Here is a 20,867-nt window from a genome sequence, read left to right on the forward strand (position 1 = left end):
GGAATCATCGATTGTTTACTTAGTATGGAAAGTATGGTGTGTGAACAAAACCATCTTATTAAAAAAACGAGTTGATGAAGAAACCTTGAGGGCACTATATTGAGTGAAGTAAGTCAGACATATAAGGACAAATATTGCATGGTCTCACTAGTATGAACTAATTATAATATGTAAACACATAGACATGAAATATAAGTTAACAGGATATAGAACGAGGCTAAAGAATGGGGAGAGGTTGCTTATCCTGAGCAGAATGTTCAACTAGGTTGAACCTAAGTGTTTGGAAGTGGACAGAGGTGACAGTAGCATGTTATTGTGAGAATAACTAGCAGTGTTGAATGGTGTATGAATGTGGTGGAAAGGGGAAGCTTAGAGTCACATATGTCACCAGAAGGAAAGTTGGAGGTTAAAAGATGGGAATGTATACAACAGTGAATCTTGTGGTGGACAATGTCTGTGATTAACTGTACAAATATTAGAATCTCTATCATGAACTAGAACAAATGTATGACACTATAACTAAAAGCTAATAATAGAGGAGTATATAGGGAAAAATATACCTATTGCAAACTATGTCCTACAGTTAATGGCATTTTAACATTCTTTCATCAATAGTAACAAATGTACTATACCAATACTATGAGCCAGTAATGGAGGGGGGGTGGTTAGGGGTAGGGGAGGAACTGAGTTTTCTTTTTTGTCTTTATTTCTCTTCTGGAGTAATGAAAATGTTCTAAAGATTGGGAAAAAATTAATTGTGGTGATGGATGCAAAGCTGTATGATGGTACCATGGGCAACTGATTGTGCACTTTGGATCTTTGGATAATTGTATGGTATATGAACAATCTCAATAAAATTAAATTTTTAAAAAAAGTGAAATTAGCCTAAGACACCTCTGGGATACCATCAAGCACACCAGAATATGCATCATCGGAGTCCCTGAAGGAAAAGAGAGAAAGGGGACAAAGGAATTGTCAAGGAAATAATGACAGAGAACTCCCCAAACATAGCAAAAGATGTAAATGTGAACATCCAAGAAGCTCAGAGAACACCAAGAAAAATGTGAAGAAAAATACACCCTGTAATATATGGATCACAGTATCAAATACATAGGACAAGGAGAGAGCTCTGAAAGCTGCAAGCAAAAAGCAATGTGTTACATACAAGGGAGTCCCTATTCAACTTAGTGCTGATTTCACATCAGAAACCATGAAGGCAAGAAGGCAATGGGTTGAAATACTTAAATTACTGGAAGAAAACCACTGCCAGCCAAGAATTTTAGATCCAGCAAGACTTTTTTTCAAAAATAAGGGAGAGATTAAGACATTCTCAGATAAACAAAAGCTGAGGGATTTCATCACAACTAGACCTGCCCTCAAAGCAATGCTAAAGGGAGTCCATCAGAACAGAAGGAAAGGACAGTAGATAGTAGTTCAAAGCAGCATAAAGAAAGAAAGACAGGTTGTAAAGGTAACCATATGGGTAATTATAAATGCCTGTATTGTGGTGGTGTATTGTTTGGTATGTAACTCCATGTCTTCTTTCCTACAGGTGCAAACATGCAAATCCTTAAAAATTAATGATAAATCCATATTTTTGGACATACAATGTACAAATATATAAGCTGTAACAAGTCCAAAACTTGTTGGGGGGGACACAGGAGTAGAGAAAAAGTTTATGTGCATTCTATGGAAGTTAAGTTGCTATCAAATCAAATATGATTGTTATATATTTAGGATGTTAAAGTTTAAGCCCATGGTAACTACAAAGAAGGTAGATGGAAAATATATCCAGATAAAAATGAGAGAGCACTCAATATGGTACAACACAAAAAAATCAAGTATAAAAGTAGGCATTAACAGAAGTGAGGGACAAAAAAGGGATCAGATTTACAAATCCTAAATAGAAAAATGGCAAAAGAAAGCCCTGTATTATCAGTAGTGACTTTAAGGGAATATGGATTAAACTCTCCAGTCAAAAGACAGAGACTGGCAGAATGGATAAAAAAGCATGACCCACCTATATGCTATGTGCAAGAGACTCACCTTCAATTCAAAGACACAAGTAGGTTGAGGGTGAAAGGATGGAAAAAATATACCACACAAATAGTAATCAAATGAGGGCTGGGGTGGCTTTACTAATATCAGATAAAATAGACTGTAAGTCATAAACAGTTATGAGGGACAAAGATAGTCATTATATACTGATAAAGGGGAAAATTCAATAGGAAGATATAACAATTATAAATATATATGCACCTAAAAGAAGCCCCAAAACATATGAAGCAAATGTTGACAGATTTGAAGGGAAAAATTGATGGTTCTACAATAATAGGAAATTTTAATGCATCACTCTCAATAATGGATATAACATTATGGATAGAATGATACTCTAAACCAATTAGGTAACAAACATATATAGAACACTTCACCCAACAAAAACAGAATACACATTGAAGTGCACATGGATCATTCTCTAGGATGACCATATGTTGGGTCACAAAACAAGACTCAATAAATTAAAAAATATCAAAATGCAGATTCTCTGACCACAACAGAATGAAGCTAGAAATCAATAATAGAGGGAAAAAATGGAAAATTCACAAATACATGGAAATTAAACAACATACTCTTAAACGGCCAGTGAGTTAAAGAGGAAATCACAAGCAAAATTAAGGTGAACAAAAATGAAATACAACATATCAAACTTATGGGATGCAGTGAAAGCAATGCTGAGAGGGAAATTTATAGTTTTAAAGGCTTATATTAAAAAGAAGAAAGACTTCAAATCAGAGACCTAACCTCAAAAGAAAAAGATAAGCAAACTAAGCCCAAAGTGAGCAGAAGGAAGGAAATAACAAAGATTAGAGTGGAGATAAATGAAGTAGGGAAACAAACAAACAATAGAGATAATCAACAGAACCAAAAGTGGTTCTTTGAAAACATCAGTAAAATTGAAAAACCTTAGCTAGACTAACAAACCAAAAAAGAGAAAGGATACAAATAAACTCAGAAATGAAAAGGGGACATTGTTACCAACGCTGCTGAAATAAAAAGGACTATAAGAGGATACTATGAACAACTGTAAGCCAATAAATCTGATAATCTAGACAAAATGGACAAATTCTTGGAAACACACAAAGTACCTACGTTGACTCAAGAAGAAATAGAAAATCTCAACAAACCAATTACTAGTAAAGAGATTGAATCAATAATCGAAAACCTTCCAACAAAGAAAAGCCTACGACCAGATGGTTTCACAGGGGAATTCCACCAAACATTCCAAGAAGAATTAATACTAATCCTGCTCAACCTGTTCCAAAAAATTGTAGTGGAGGGAACACTACCTACCTCATCCTATGAGGCCAACATTACCCTAATACCAAAGCCAGATAAAGATACCCAAGGAAAGAAAACTCCAGACCAATATCTCTTATGAATGTAGATTCAAAAATCCTTAAGAAAATACTAGCAAACTGAACCCAATAGAACATTAAAAGAATTATACACCATGATTAAGTGGGATTTATCCCTGGTATGCAAGGGTGATTCAACACAAGAAAATCAATGTAATTCATCACATTGACAAAATAAAGGAAAAAAAAAACTACACATGAATGTTCTGGTTTGCTAATGCTGCCCATTATGCAAAATACCAGAAATGGATTGGCTTTTATAAAGGGGGTTTATTTGGTTACAAAGCTAAAGTCTTAAGGCCATAACAGTGTTCAAGCTATGGCGTCAACAAGTACCTTCACTGAGGGAAGGCCAATGGCATCTGGAAAACCTCTGCTAACTGGCAAAGCACATGGCTGACATCTGATGATTCCAGGTTGTGTACCAGCTTTCTCTCAGCTCCTGTACATGCTTCAGTGTCCCTCTCAGCTGCAGCACCTCTTTCTGTCTGTGAACTCTTCTATAGGGCTCCAGTGATTCAAATAAGACCTACCCTGAATGGGTGGGGTAATACCTCCATGGAAATAATCCAGTTCTCAACCATGATTGAGTCACATCTCCATGGAAACACTCAATCAAAGGATTCCAATCCAATCAACACTAATACATCCGCCCTCACAAGACTGTATCAAAGAACATGTCATTTTGGGGGACATAATACATCTAAACCAGCACACATGAACATCTCGATTGATGCAGAAAAGGCATTTGACAAAATATAGCACCCATTCTTGATAAAAACACTTAGAACACTAGGAATAGAAGGAAACTTCCTCAAAATGATAAAAGGACATATATGAAAAGTTCACAGCTAACACCATACTTAATGGTGAAAGACTGAAAGCTTTCCCTCTAAGATCAGGAATAAAATGAGGATGCTCACTGTTCTAGTTTGCTGATGCTACTGGGATGCAAAACACCAGAAATGGATTGACCTTTTTTTTTTTTATTGAAATATATTCACATACCATACAATCATCCATGGTCTACAATCAACTGTTCACAGTATGACCATATAGTTATACGTTCATCACCACAATCTATTTCTGAACATTTTCCTTACATCAGAAAGAATTAGAACAAGAATAAAAAATAAAAGTGAAAAAAAGAACACCCAAACCATCCTCCCATCCCACCTTATTTGTCATTTAGTTTTTATCCCCATTTTTCTACTCATCCATAAGATGGATTGACTTTTATAAAAGGAGTTTATTTGGTTACACAGTTACAGTCTTAAGGCCATAAAGTGTCCAAGGTAACACATCAACAATCAGGTACCTTCACTGGAGGATGGCCAATGGTGTCCAGAAAACCTCTGTTAGCTGGGAAGGCACATGGCTGGTGAATGCTCCAAGTTCTGGTTTCAAAATTGCTTTCTCCCAGGATGTTCCTCTCTAGGCTGCAGTTCCTCAAAAATGTTCACTCTTAGTTGCACTTGGGGTATTTGTTCTCTCTCAGCTTCTCCAGAGCAAGAGTGCTCTCAACAGCTGTCTTCAAACTTTCTCTCAGCTGCAGCTCCTGTGCTTTCTTCAAAGTGTCTCTCTTGTCTGTAGCTCCTCTTCAAAACATCACTCACAGCTGCACTGAGTTTCTCTGCCCATCAGCTCATTTATATGGCTCCACTGATCAAGGCCCACCCTAAATGGGTGGGGCCATGCCTCCATGGAAATATCCAATCAGAGTCATCACCCACAGCTGGATGGGGCGCATCTCCAAAGAAACACTCAAGGAAATCTAATCAAAACTGATAACATCTGCCCACACAAGATTACATCAAAGATAATGGCGTTTGGGGGACACAATACATTCAAACTGGCACACTCACTGTCACCACTGTTATTCAGCATTATACTGGAAGTTCTTGCCAGAACAATTAGGCAACAAAAAGAAATAAAAGGCATCCAAATTGTAAAGGAAAAAGTGAAACTTTCCCTATTTGCAGATCCTATGTATAGAAAATCCTGAAAAAATCCACCAGAAAACTCCTAGAGCTAATAAACATGTTCAGCAAAGTGGTTTAGTACAAGTTCAGCACCCAAAAACTCAGTAATATTTCTATACACAAGCAATGAATAATCAGAAGAAGAAATAAAAAAAAAATTCCATTCACAATAGCAATGAAGAGAATCAAATATCCAGGAATAAATCTAATCAAAGATTTAAAGGACTTGTATACAGAAAATTACAAAACATTGCTAAAAGAAATTAAAGAAGACCTAAATAAATGGAAGGATATTCCATGTTCATGGATTGGAAGATTAAATATTGTTACAATGTCAATACTACCCAAAGCAATTGATAGAGTCAATGCAATCCCAATCAAATTTCCAAAAACTTTCTTTGTAGAAATGGAAAAGCCAATCATCAAATTCATATGGAAGGGTAAGGGACTCCAAATAGCTAAAGCTCTCTTGAAAAAGAATGAAGTGGAGGACTCACATTTCTCAGTTTTAAAACTTATTACAAAGCCACAGTAATCGAAACAGCATGGTACTGGAACAAGGAGAGACTATATCACCACATATAACCAGGTCTGTATGAACAAAGGAATTGAATTGAGAGCTCAGAAATCAACCTTCACATCTATGGCCAACTGATTTTTTTGATGATGATGACAAAGACCACTCAACCGAAAATAATAGTCTCTTCAACAGATAATGCTGGGAGTATTGGATCTCCATTAGAAAAATAAAAAAAAGCAAGAGGACCCCTACTGCACACCATGTACAAAAATAAACTCAAAATTAATCAAAGACCTTGATAAAAGAGCTAGACCTATGAAACTCCTAGAAGAAATTACAGGGAAACATCATCAGGACCTTGTGATAGACAATGGTTTCTTGTACTTAACACCTAAAGTGCAAGCAACAAAAGAAAAAATAGATAAATGGGACTTCCTCAAAATTAAAAACCTTTGTTCCTCAAAGGACTTTATCATGAGTGTAAAATAACAATCTACACAATGGGCGAAAATATTTGGAAACCACACATCCAATAAAAGTTTAATATCTAGGATTTATAAAGAAATCCTTCAATTTAACAACAAAAAGACAAACAATCCAATTTAAAACTGGGCAAAACACTTGAAGAGACATTTCTCCAAAGAAGATAAACAAATGGCCAGAAAGCACATGAAAAGATGCTTGACATCATTAGCCATCAGGGAAATGCAAATCAAAATCACAATGAAACACCACTTCATACCTATTAGAATGGCTGGTATTAAAAAAAATAAAAAGAAAATAACACGTTTTGGAGAGGATGTGGAGAAATAGGAACACTCATTCATTGCTGGTGGCAATGTAAAATGGTGCAGCTGCTGTGGAAGACAGTTTGGCAGTTCCTCAGAAAGCTAAGTACAGAACTATCACACAACCCGACAATCCTACTGCTAGGTATATAATCAAAATAATTGAAAGCAGGGACTCAGCTATTTGTACATCAATGTTCACAGTGGCCTTATGCACAATTGCCAAAAAATGGAAGCAACCCAAGTGTCCATCAGCCGATGAATGGATTAATATTTTGTTGTATATACATACAATGTGTTATATACATACAATGTAATATTATTCATAAAAAGGAATGAGGTCCTGACACATACGACAACATGGATGAACCCTGAAGACATCATGCTGAGTTAAATAAGCCAGACACAAAAGGACAAATATTGTATGATCTCACTGATTTGAAGTAATTAGGATAAGCAAATTCACAGAGTCAGAATCTAAAATATAGGTTACCAGGGACTGGAAGTTAAGGCTTAATATGTATAGGTTTCGTATTTGGAACTATGGCAATGTTTTGGTAATGCGTGGTGGTGATGTTAGCACAACGTTGTGAACGCAATTAATAGCACTGAAATATATATCTGAATATAATTAAAAGGGGAAATGTTAGATTGTATATATGGCAACAGAATAGAAAATTGTTAAAAAATCCACAGAACCATACTACCCAAAACAGGGAATCCTAAGTTAAACCATGGACTTTAATTAATAGTACAATTATAAAAAAAGTGCTATCATCAATTATAACATGTTCCACATCAATGCAAAGTATTGGTGGTGGGCTGATGTATGGGAATCCAGTATTCTATGCATGATTGCTCTGTAAACCCACACCTTCTCTAATAAAGAAAAAATAATAAAAATTTTAAAAATGGTCCTATTACAGTGGGTCTACACCTACAATAATGGATTAAATTTAAGAACCTGTTTTTCCTGGATACGTGTAGTTCCAAACCACCACACATATGAATTGAGAAGGTTTTTGGTATGGGGCTGAGAAGAGGATATGATTTTTCTTAAATCTTAAATATTCTCTGGTGAAGGAGACCCTTCCTGCTCCCCTTTCTAAGCTTATGATATTTGTCAAGGCTGTATAACTTTATTTTCTTTAAAAGTTTAAAAAAAAAAAAAAGATGTATTTTATGTAAAATTACAGCAGAAGATCTGGTTGGAAGTAGGAGTGATTTAGACAAAACCTGTGATGCCTAACATAAAATCTTGGGAAGAATCTGCCTTCTGGGAAGTTTTTGGGGCTTATCAAAATTGTTGTCTCTCAACTATCATAATGTAAGAGTCTACAAGAGAAGCCATATTTTATGATGGAAAAGAGTTTGATTTTTAAATAACTGTTTTCCTAAATTATATTCAGATGCAAGGAAAAAGTATATACTTCCTTTATTCAATCAACAAAACTCACTGAGCACCTGGACTCTGTTCTGGGTGCTAAGAAATCAGTTGTTTACAAAATAAGGTTCTTGCTTTAGTGGAGTGGGAAGGAGATAGGCACTATTCAAGAAAAACAAACCAGTTAATTCCAGTTAGTTGTAAGCTTTTGAAGATGATATAGCAGGACACTGATAGAAAAGGGCTAGGCAAACTATGGCCTGCCTCCTGTTTTGTAAATAAAATTTTATTTTAACATAGCCATTCTCATTCATTTAAGTATTCTGTGGTTGCTTTCCTGCTACAATGGCAGAATTGAGTATTTGCTACAGAGACTTTATGGTCCACAAGACTGAACATATTTACTGTCTGGCCTTTTATAGAAGTTTGCTGACCTCTGGCACAGAGAATAACTGGGGGATGAGGACTTTATACTTTAAATCAGGAAGTTCAAGGAATGCCTTTCTGAGGAGTTGAGACCTTAGCCAGGCATGGGAAGATCTGGTTGTCTTTGCAGAGGGAACTAGAAGTACAGAAGCCTTGTGGCCTAAATAAGCTTGGTGATCCCTATGGCATAAACTGAAAGAAGGCCAGTATGGCTGGATCACAGAGAATCCAGTGGTGTGGTATGAGATGAGATGAGAGAAGTAGACAGGGGCTAGATAGATAATGTAAGACCTTGCAGGCTTTTCAGGCTGTGGAAAAATTTGGATTTCATTTTCAGGCAAAGATAATTTATTAGAGCATTTTCAGTAGAGTGATGCCATGATATAATTTACATTAAAAAAGAGCTCTTTAGCTGCTGAATAAGAATAGAACTAGGAGTGGAGCAGGGTGGGGAAAACAGAAGAAAGGAGTTCAGTCAAAAAGCTGTTGCAGTAGGTGAGGTGAGAAATCATGGGGGCTTTTATAGGAGTGGTAACAGTAAAGACAGAATTGGGTAAATATGTGATGTATTTTGGAGGCTGAACTAACAGGATGGTTAAGATGTGTAATGTGTAGGAACGAGAAGAATCAAGGATGACTCTAAGATTTTTAGCCTGTCATTTACTAAAATGGAGGAAGTGGAGACAAGAGAAAGCATGCTAGAGAGGAGGAAAGGTAGAATTAAGACTCCTGGTTCAGATTTGTAAGTTTAAGATGTCTATTAGATATGAGTCTAGAGTTCAGAGAAGAAGTCGGGGTTAGAGATACACATTTGGGAGTGATCAGCATATACTGTAGGTGGTGTTTAAAGTCATGCATGGGTAAGATCATGAAGGGCAGTGGTTCTTAACTTGGGGTGATTTTGTTCCTCCTGCCAGAAAGGCATTTGGCAATGTCTGAAGACATTTTTGACTGTCAGGAGGTGGGGTAGATTGACTTATGTACCCTAAATTAGACATGTTCTTAATCTTTAATATGCATCCCTATGGGTGTGAGCTCATTGTAAATAGGACCCTTTTTTTTTAAAGTGAAGTTGTAGGTATCCGAAAAATAATTCAGAAAGTGCAGAGTTCTGCTATACCACCCCAACCCCACCACAACACACATAGTTGTAAATAAGAATTTCTGAAGATTTTTGTTGCTGTTGTTATTTTTAGTTAAAGTGTAACTAAACAACTGAATGAGGGTGGTCTTGATTCATATTACTGGAAGTCTTACAAAGAGAAGAAAACCAGAAGCCAGAAGCAGAGAAAGACTTGCAGGAAGAAGCAGGAAGTCAGTGGAAACAGGAAGAGCTGATGAAAGGAGAGGACAACGCCATGTGACAGGAGGCAGAGATAAAAGCTAAGGAATCCCGAGGATTGACAGAGCCAGCCCCAGAACACTATAGACTCTGGAAGAAAGCAAACTGTGGTGGTTTGGAGCTATGTGCCCCAGGAAAACATGTTCTTAAACTTAAAACATTCCTGTGGGTGGGAACTCTTGTAAATAGGACCTTTTGATAAGTTTCTTCAGTAAAGGTGTGGCCCAGCTGAATCACAATGGATCTTAATCCTGTAACTGAAGGCCTTATAGAGAAGGTCACAGAGAGAGAGAGAAAGCCAGAGGGAGCAACAGAAGCATGAAGTCAGCAGAACCCAGAAGAGAAAGGAGAAGCCAGGAGAAGCTACCGTGTGCCAATATTGCCATGTGACAGAAAAGCCAAGGACAAACAATTGCCAGTAGCCAGCCTCAGAATGCCATAATCTTCTGGGAAAAAGCATCACCTTCATGATGCCTTGGTTTTGGACTTCACCTAGCCTCAAAACCATGGGCCAATAAACTGCCATTATTTAAGCCAACCCATTGCACGGTATTTGCTTTGGTAGCAAGAAACTGAAACACAAGCCTTGCTAATATCTTGATTTTGGACTTCCTCTAGTCTCAAACTGTGAGCCAATAAATTTCTGCTGTTAAACCAAAACCAGTTTGTGGTATTTGTGATAGAGCTCTGGCAAACCAAGACAGGAAGGGTGGTGGGAATGGGAGTAGGAAGGTGCTATCAGCATGTAGTGGATAGAGGCCAGGGATGATGCTGGACATCCTACAGTATGTAGGACAGCCGCTCACAACAAAGAACTATCTTGTTTAAAATGTCAATGGTGCCAAGGCTGAGAAACCATGATGTCAGGTGAGGGTGGTTGATGTTAGAGAAACATAGACATATATTGATGAAGTTATAGTGGATATGTATTTCCTCCACCCAATCTCCCTAAAGATCAGTGAACACTTGACTAGGTCTGATATATTGTAGTGGAAACTGAAATTTTTACTGGATGTCTAAGTCTGCCAAGTTGCTGTGATAAATATCACACAATGGATTGGTTAAACAATGGGGATTTACTGTCTCATGGTTTTAGAGGTTAGGGTCCAAAATCAAGGCATAAATAAGACCATGCTTTCTCCTGGGGTCGGTAGTAGTCAGATGCTGGCTGTCAGCTATCCTTGGGTCCCTCTGTTTGTGTCTCTGTCTTCCATCACAATGCATTCTCTCCCTCTGTGTTTATGCTTCTGGTTGACTTTTGGCTTCTTCCTATCCGGCCGTCTCTCTCTTTTTAAGGCCCCCAGTAATATTTAGTGGGGCCACATCTAAATAGGATCTTGGAGGGTCTATGTACAAATGAGTCCATACCCACAGGAATGTGGATTAAGAACATGTCTTTATTAAGGTATATAATTCAACCTATACTGGATCTGCTGAAAAAAATTGTAAAGATGAGGAAGAAAGCAAAAATTCACGAGTTTGTGGTTTGTCTTTCTAAGCTATTGAAAGTTGTATGTTCTAGATCTATGCTGTCTGATATAGTAGCCACTTGCTACATGTGGATAATTATATTAAAATTAAAATTAAATTAAATTAAAAATTCAATTCTTCAGTTGCTCTAGCCACATTTCAAGTGCTCAATAACCACGTTTGGTTTGTGGCTACTTTATCAATAGCATAAATATAGAATTTGCCTATTATTGTAGGAAGTTCTATTAGACAATGTGGTTCTAGATATTGAACTGATCACTGACACTGAAGTAGTTTTACTTTGATTTCTTATGTCTGTATATAGAATTAATTTTTTTTTATATAACAGCATTAAAATTTTCAAATATGTCTGTATCTGAAAACTTACATTTTGTGTAAAACTCCTTCTACATTGTAAATACTATCTAGCCTCCACTAATACTTTGTTACTTAAAAAAATATAATAATGATTTTTACAAATCTACAAAAGAAAATATAAAGATGAACATCAAATGTGCATCATTCACTATCCAGATAACACCAGGGCCAGGCTTTGATTCTTCAGACCATGCCAGGGGCTTTGAGAACTTTTTAACAGTACCTTGGTGGATGAATTGGAGGCATTTTTCAAGGTCTGCTTTGCTTCTCTGGTGAGTCAGGAGTCAGTGGCTCTGATTCAGAAGAAATTCCAACTGATGTTTATCAGTGTGTCCAGAAATTCCTGGATATTGCAAGATAGAATATTTATTCCTACAAAAAAAAGTTTATAATTATCTGTTAATAAGCCAGAGCAAGTTATCAAAGAGGATGTCTTGGAACTAAGGAATGAATCACAATGTAAAGATGATCTGGTCAAGAAACGTTTGAGAAAATGGAGGCATTGGCAGCATATGCTAGACTATATCAATGTGCAGCACAAAAAGCCTACAGAAATTCCTTAAGGGTCCTTGTGCTTAGAATAGACTCTTACTAATATTCCTGCACCTATGAAGCAATATGAGGAAGAGAGGAAAGCAAATCAGCTTAAAATTATCTCTTGTATGATTCAGCCTAAAAACAGGGTTTCATTAAAATGTTAATTCTTACAGACAAGGCATTTTGTAAGAAGATTTTGCCAAAGTTTGAGATAATTTTAGTTTTCTGCTCCTACCTAAAATTTTTATGTTAATTTTATAGGCTGTTAATTTCTCAAGTACATCCTAAAATGCTTATAGTTTTAGTAACACAAGTCATTTTTGTTTTTTTAACTAAGTTTAGTCTGTTGGTGTGATGTGACTTATAGATTACTTTTTTTTTGCATGATTTTTGTGTCACATTGAATTTCCTTTGTGTGTATTTCCAGTTGTTAGATTAAAGTGTATGATCTGAGGGAGAACATTACATTAGTCTGGGAATAAGGAGATGATGATTTTAGTTTTAGGCCTTTAATGTAATTACTCTTCAGGGGTGTTGTAGAAAAATATGTAAATTTGCTATGTTTGTTTTAGGATTTTGAACTATCTCAAGAATAGAAATTAAGTGCATCCATGTTTATAATAATACTTCCCTCACTTTCCGAATGAGGATAATTTGTAAATAACTAGAAAGAGGATAACAATATCCTAATTAGTGTAGTATTACAGTAGAATCCACAGGTTGATGCTGACTTTTATTTTATCCTTTTGTGTGGTGTTCAATGATTTGGAGGGGTGGTAGGAGAGAAAATATACTAAATTTTGGTACGCTCTGAAGTAAATAAATCAGTACCATTTTTTTAAATGTGAAGGTACGTAACTTAGCAGACCCTGTTCTCACATAGGATAAGAGTTGGTACATAGGTCAATTACGAGGGGTTAATTTTTCTGTGATAGTCTCTTTCAGTTTGTTTTATATTACATTTGCCTCTTTTGTTTTTATTTTATTTTGTTTTGGGCAGAAATAATTTCCATGAAGGAAGACTCTTGCTAATCAGTGGCACTGATTGCAAGTGACTCCTGGGGTGGGTAAAGGGCAGCATGATGGCCCATCAGCTAATGAACCTCAACAAAAAGTATGTCAAGCTTCAGTGTTTGGGAAAATATTTATGCTCGTTATTTTTGTAGGCTATCTCAGATTCTACATTGAATTGCTATTGAGAAATACAGATCTGCATTGTTTCTAGCTGTTGTTGGGTGGATTTTTGTTTCTCTTTCTTATACAGTCTCTCTTTAGACATCCTTCTACCCAAAAAGAATACTTCATCATCTTTTGAATGGGCCACCCTTCTGTGACTTGGTGCCTTTTCCTTCAGCCTTGAAGGCCCTTTGTAATACACTCATTGAAATCTACTCATCATTCCCCATTCTGCTTAGCTGCCATTTAATCCATGAAGCCTGGGAACACCCTCTCCCTTCTTCCCAGAGCACACCACTTTTTGTCTCTATTACCACATTTTGTTATTCTTGCTTGTTGCTTGGCCTGGGTGTGGCATTTGAGGTCCTTTCCCTAAAATCCACTCAGGGATTTATTCTGCAGACCCTCCTCCCTGACATTCCTGAAAATTTTCCTCATCCATTGAACTTTATCTCTGTCTCCTTCTGGATGAAGGAAACAAGTAGACAAACAAGCTCTTACATCATCCTATATTATTCTGGAATCTATTAGTTATGACATCAACATGGAAGTGTTTGTATTCAAGTCGAACTTTTAGAATTCCAGAGTCTTAATTTTCTTTGCCAAAGGCTTCAAAATTTTATTTTGCAAAGCAATTGTAAAAGGATATTTTGAAACAATTGTGAAAATTTAGTTTTATGAACTAGTTATTAGAAGACATCAAAGATTGATTCATTATTAATTTTGTTGGGTGTGATAATGGTCTTATGAATATGAAATGAATACAAATATGAAAATACCTAAATCTTTTCAGAGAAGTTAGTGAAGGCTGTTATAGATAGGGTGGGATGGGAAGTGATGGAGCAGGAGGGAAGGGTCAGATCATAAAGGCCACACTTGCCTTCCTTTAATTTTACACAGATGGCATCAAACAACAGTGGGGTGATATGGTTGATTTGCATACCGGGGGGATGAGAAAGTGTGTTTGTGTCTGGGAGTTGGGCACCTGGAGGAATTTTCAAGTCCTTCCCTTTCCTCGCTACCTATACCCAAATCTTTCAGCAAACTGTTTGTTCTCTCAGCTTTATCTCCTCCCCATTCCAAGCCACCATCATCTCTTACCTGGATACAATAGTTTCTTATTATCAACTAGTCTCTCTGCTTTTGTTCTTGTTCCCTATAATCCATTATCTACAGAGCTGCTTAAAAACCTTCAGGACTTTCAACTGCATTGCAAATGAAATACAGACCTTACAATAGATAATAAATTCCTATGCAACCTCTGGCTCTTACCTTCCTGACCATTTTCTTTTTTGTGCCACTTTTCTCCTACTCATCAGTCCAATCACAGTTCCTTTTTATTCACTTACAAATGTTCAGTTCATTTTTCAGAAAACGTTATCTATTATGATGTTTTTGAATTTGTAACTGTTGCAACTTTTTAATCAAACTAGGGCAAATTGCACTTAACTGCAATTTTTCACATAAAAAGAATAAAGAATAATGAAGTGAAAAACAGTGTTGAGCTTCCACTGCTGGATTTGGGATGTAAAATGTGACAATATGGGGGAAAAGAAGGGACTTTAAACAGAAACTGTTAACTTCAAGCCACATCCTTTAACCATGGAACAGTGATTATTTACAGGTCTTAAATCTTGAAAAAGACAGGATTGCCTGTAGTCTCATATTTGGCACATTTAGAATTTTATCTTTCAATCTCATGAGGATGGCTTTGTTAATTTTCCACACAAAACATCACCATGTGGGCATTTTCTGGAGTATTTTCCCAGAACTTGTCTGGAATCCTGCACACCAAAAACTGAACTGCATTGCTCTTAGCCTCATAATAATACAAGTAAAATAATTAAAATAATTTTAAATACCAATGTCTTCATATTCCTAATCATCTTCCTTCTGCTTGTTGAAGTAATAAATTGCGGCAAATTCTATTTCTCATTCTACAGCTGATTCACGTTTACTGCCACCATAGTTTCTTTAGGATAATAAACGAACGGCTTGAAAAACGGTTGTATCAACCTCTCTCATACTCTGCTGAAGGAGTGTAAAATGGACCACTTTATGAACAACACATGTCAATTTTTATCACATTTACAATTCTATTTCTCCTTGATTCAGTAACTCTCTTCTGAGAATCCCAGTTACCTCGTGCAGTAGATGTGGCTCAACGCCTGGTTCTGGGGCAGCTGCTGCGTCAGTTGAAAGACCCCCTTAATCAGCTCCCAGGGCGCCCGGGGTTAGCAGGGGGAGCCCCGCCTGCCCTCGGGCGGTGGCCCACTGAGCCACCTCCTACCTAACACTGAGTTCTCTGCGGCCTCCTCAGACTCTCCCAAGTCGGACACGGAGTTCTCAGAGCGCCCCCTACAGCTCCTTGAGGAAAACAAGGCAGGTATGTCTCTCAGGGGAAGCTGGTCCCGCCCGTTAAGTTATTCCTGACACAATTAGTAATGCTGTTGGCGCATTTTATGGCGTTCCTGTACTAAGAAATGACAATTTCCTTCAAAAAGAAAAAAAGAAGGAAAAGATGTGGGAAGCAGATTCTATCAATCGAAGTTCCAATTAACATTTTCTGAATTCAGTGTGTCTCCAAGATAGGGTAGAGAAGCTTAAGGTGAAATTTAATTTTTAGGGTAACTCCCAGTGTTCACCACAGGAAATGAAGAAAAGCATCTCGCTGGTAACTCCAGGTCTCATAAACCACGGAGCTTATTATAGACCCGATTACGTGTCACTTCAGATGGGAGAAAAATTGGAGACCGGATGAGGTAGGGTCTGAATGTTCCAGGATGAAGCCCTACCTTTGGATTAGCGCTGATAAAAATTTCTGTCCAATATTTGTCTGAACTATGCTTGCTTCCAGAAACTGCTTTCAGGAACCAAGCACAGCAGACCAGTAACCATAAGAACAGCTCAGACGTTCACGGCTGAACATCATGTGCGGATGAAAAGTGCAGAAGTGCTGACTGCACATGGGAAGTGCAAAAATGCTGAGTGGGACCACTTGCACATACGCAAGCCATGCCGCCTCACCCCTCAAAAAAGAATCTTACTCAGGGGGAAGGAGATTCACCTTTCTCCATTCTTTGGTGAAAGAATCAAGTGCTGCTTTGCTTTACCGAACATGGTTTCCTTCTATTTGTGCAAGGGACACCAGATAGGTGACCAGTTAACATGAAGAATGAGGCTGAGGCTTAGGACTCGGGAATAAAGCGGAAAGGAATGTTGTTTTCTACTGCTTGAAGCAGGGAATCAAGGAAAAGGTCGGCACCACAGATCCCACAGTTGGGCCTGGGGCCGCGTGGTCTTCTCGCTCATCTTTCCCGCGCGTCCCTATTGGGGGAGGGGAAGGACCCGGATGGAGCTGCCCTTGAGTCTCGGCCCCCCACCGTCTTTGAATCGCACCGCGGGGTGGAGTCGCCCTCCCTTCCGTGTCCTGATTGGCTCGTCTCCGTAGGCACCTCTTCACAATTGGACGGTCCCAACGCCAGTCACAAAAGGTTGCTGGTTGCTCAGATTGTTGCCAGAAGGAGACGGCGTCGACGTCTGCGGCGTCTTACCTTCCAGTAGTGTGGTCTTCCTTTGGCGCTTGGAACTTGTCAGCAGCCTTCCGGCTGCCGGGCCAAGAAGGAGACCTATCGAGGCTTCTTGAGAACGATCCAAGGGTGCCCAGGTGCTCCCCTAGCCGCCCCATTCAGCGCCATGTCCTGGATGTTCAAGAGGTAAAGGGGGCGGAGGGGTGGGGCGGAGGCGGTAACGGCGTGCGGCGTCCCCAGATGAACCTGACCTTCAGCGCGTTCCCACCGAGTTCCAGGTGCAGTTTGTGCAGCTTGTATTCATTCTGCTGGTAACTCGTGTGGCCGCAGAAGAAATAAAGGCACGGCGAGGGGAGACTCCTCAGGCGAGTCTTGTGCCAGGGCCTTGGGAAATCTCTGTCACTGGCTGTGGAGGGCCTGGGACTCAAAACTCCACTCCTTAGGGGGCTGGGCCGTGGTTTATTCAATAAAACACCCATAAGATACCCAGTGAGCGCTTAGATATTGTACAGGGAATAGAGGGTCGAGTACGACCATCCTTGTGTCCCAAAGGAGCTTACAGCTTATGTGCACGCACAGACTGCAAAATATGTATTTGTAGTGGAGCCAAAAGAGGAGGTACGCGCGATGTGTAAGGAAAACACCAAGTGTCCGATGTAGCGACTGTTTGTTCTTAGGCGAGTGGAAACTTTTCCTGGAAACCCCCAATAGACTTCCCCTCACTTACCATTGTTCAAATTAATTTACATGCCCATTCTTGAAACAGTTGTGCATAGGGAGATTGGAGTTCACCTGAAACCAACGGAGGAGGGGTTGGAGGTCAGATTCCCATCATGGCGTTGTTTCGATACCTGAATAAAATAAGGGTCTGTTCGGAGGGAATTGAAGTAATGGATGCTGAAGGGGCTATCGGTGTCTGCCACAATAATCCAGAGATGGGATGTATTCTCTCTAAAGATATAAACTGCTTCATGTTTAATAATGATTCTGTTTCTGCCAGTCGCTTCTAGCTTAAACCCCAATGAAATTTTGGCACATAACTATAGTTACGGACATAACCTACATTTCAGTTTAAATAGTTTAATTTACATTTGGATAAATTTAAATCACTGAGAAGGAGATATGTGAAAACTTAAGTGAGGTTTTCATTTTGAATACTCTTGGGGGAGGGGGTGGAGGAGACAATACTGAACAAGTAGGTTTCTTGGAAACACCTTCACCCCAATTTCTTGCTTTAACCAGAGTAACTATTAATCTATACAGTGGTTCCCATATATTTCATCTGCTAAAATAAACTGAGAAAACTATTGGCTTATAAATACTGGTATGGTTTTGAGAAATATTTGGTTAAATATTGTATTGTTTTTCTGCGCCTTCTTTTTCAATAGAGATCCTGTTTGGAAGTACTTGCAGACTGTCCAGTATGGAGTCCATGGAAATTTTTCACGCCTTTCATATCCAACTTTCTTTCCCCGTTTTGAATTCCAAGATATTATCCCTCCAGACGACTTCCTAACTAGTGATGAAGAGCTAGATTCAGTTTTATTTGGAACTTTGAGAGGTCATGTGGTTGGACTACGCTATTACACAGGAGTAGTGAGTATAGCAATGGATATTAAGTTAGATTGTGATATATTTATGGTATTAACCTAGAAAATTAGAAAATCTAGGTGATATGTGCAGTTACTTTTTACTTTAAGTAATTGAAGTATATTCGGACAGTATATAATGAGTACCTGAATTACTTTGACTTAACATTCTCTTACATTTATATCATGCTTAAATATACAAAACACTTTTGTCAGCACTGTCTCATTTGAATCCCACATTAACTCTGAGGTATGTAGGTCCTCTGATATCTCTTTATAACTGAGGAACTGAAGCTCAGAAAGGATAAGTATTTGCCCAGAACATACAGATACTAAATAGAAATTTGGGAAATGACTTCCAAGTCCATTGCTTTCTCCACTTCTGCCCCTCAGCTCATTTCAACGCTTTAATATTTTTTAATTTAGGATAATCACCTACCAGGTAAAGGAATTGTCTATTTTTAGGCCCTTCTTTCTGTAATAAGACTATTTCTCTGACTCCCACCTTTTCTTTTCTTCCTATGTCTGTCTTTCTCTATCTCTGTTCTCTGCATTGTATGTGTGTAGGAGAGAGAGCCATAGGGGGAGAGAGAGAATGTATATATATAACTTTCTCTGGTTTGTAGTCTTTGTTAAAGTGTTCTAGTCTGCTTCTGTGTTTTCTAGGTAATACACCTCTAATTTCATTTAATTTATTTATTATGAAAAACTTCAAACATGCATAAAAGTAGAGACAATAATAGTACAATAATCTCCCATATACCCATCACCCAGATTCAACAATTAACAAGATTTTCCATATTTGCTTCATCTAACCCTTCTTTTCTTTTTCCTTTTGAACTTTACAAACATACTGTTTTATAACCATGTAAGATTCCAAACATACTGTTTTATAACCATATAAGAAATTCAGACATTTTGTTATGTATATCGTTTTTGCATTCAACAAAGTAATAATTCCTTAATAAGTCTAATAGGTAATATATAATCAAATTTTCTATGATCTTTAAAAATGTCTTTTTATACTTGTTTTTTTTTCAAATCAGGATTCAAATAAAGTTCGTGTATTACCTTTGGTTATTGAGCCTCATAAGCTCCCTCTCTTTTTTTCATGTCATTGATTTGTTGCAGAAATCAGTTCTAGATTGTTCTAGATTTGTCAGTTTTTCCATTCTCCCGTATTTTCCTTCTCAGATTATTTTTTGGTTGTCTGGAGCGTGGTCTGCAGAAAATTCCTTGGGATGGAATTCCATGTTCTCGAACTGTCTGTTCTTCCATTTATATATTTTCTTTGTACTGAAGTTGTTCAGATCATTTTGTGGTTGTCTGAAATGTGTTCTCTAGGAGGTTTCTTAGGAAAGAACACTTATGTCCTGAGGTTTTGTATGTTCATAATTGTGGCATTTGTACTTGAAGGACATTTTGGCTGAATATAAAATCATTGGCCAGTATTTTCCCTCCATGATACTTTTAAATGGTGAAAATTCCAATGCCAATATGATTTTCTCTCCCATGTAAGTGAATTGGAATTTTTTTTTTTGCCTGGATGACCAAAGGATATTTTTTCTTATCTAGGAAGTTGGATTGTTTTACTTGTCTTACTATTGACTGTTGAATAAATATAAGTTTTCCTATTAGAAAATTTTCTCTTATAGTTTTAAATGTTTGTTTTGTTACCAAGCTTTAGTTTTTCTTCTTCACAGACTCCAGTCTCTCTCTATATCTCTTCTGCCTGTATGTCTGTTACCTTCTCTGAAATCTTTATCATTTTTTTTCCCATTTCTATTTTGCCTCATTTATTTCCCTTTTCTCTTCCCGTGTTTTTCACAAGGTCTGTTAACTTTTTTTTTTTCTTTCGGCTTTAGTCTTTGATACTGAAATGACTTTTTTCTTTCTTAGAATCTTTATTTCTTACCTTTTTGTTGTCTAGCCGTACGATTTCTGAGCTTTTCTAGATTTGTTCTATTTTTTCCAAAACTTAACATTGTTTTTGGAATTATTTCAAGCCATTGTAAAATATTAGATTATGGTTTCTGGTATATTATTGGTCTTAGAACAATCACTGTTGATCTTAGAGCAATATCTAAGATATTGGTAATCTAATAACAGTGTGGTGGACTGGTTAAAAGTCTTCATCACGTAATTTTTTTATTTTTCAAAATGTGTATTTAATTTATAAGTATTATGTGTTCATTATTAAAAGATGTCTAAAAGAAAAAGCATTAAACCATCTAAAAGTCTTCCATCCAGAACCATAACTGACTCAGTCTGTTGTGTCTTCCATACTTTTCTTGTGAACATATACATGTAAATTGGAATCTTATGTGTT

General features: G+C 37.5%; 1 protein-coding gene and 1 pseudogene across 4 annotated transcripts in view; both read left to right on the plus strand.

The window, feature by feature from the left end:
* Window positions 1-16,344, plus strand: part of LOC119526079 — a 34,644-nt pseudogene extending 18,300 nt beyond the window's left edge.
* Window positions 16,345-16,932: 588 nt separating this feature from the next.
* Window positions 16,933-20,867, plus strand: part of HLTF (helicase like transcription factor) — a 75,212-nt gene continuing 71,277 nt past the window's right edge. For all 4 annotated transcript variants that reach the window (XM_037842971.1, XM_037842994.1, XM_037842978.1 and 1 more), the window contains exons 1-2: window positions 16,933-17,135; window positions 18,338-18,545. In XM_037842971.1, coding sequence (XP_037698899.1) covers window positions 17,116-17,135; window positions 18,338-18,545 — 228 coding nt within the window. In that variant the 5' untranslated portion in view covers window positions 16,933-17,115. The remainder of the gene's footprint in view (window positions 17,136-18,337; window positions 18,546-20,867) is intronic.

Source organism: Choloepus didactylus, chromosome 1 (assembly GCF_015220235.1).
Source record: "Choloepus didactylus isolate mChoDid1 chromosome 1, mChoDid1.pri, whole genome shotgun sequence".
In the NCBI taxonomy this organism is placed as follows: Eukaryota; Metazoa; Chordata; class Mammalia; order Pilosa; family Megalonychidae; genus Choloepus; species Choloepus didactylus.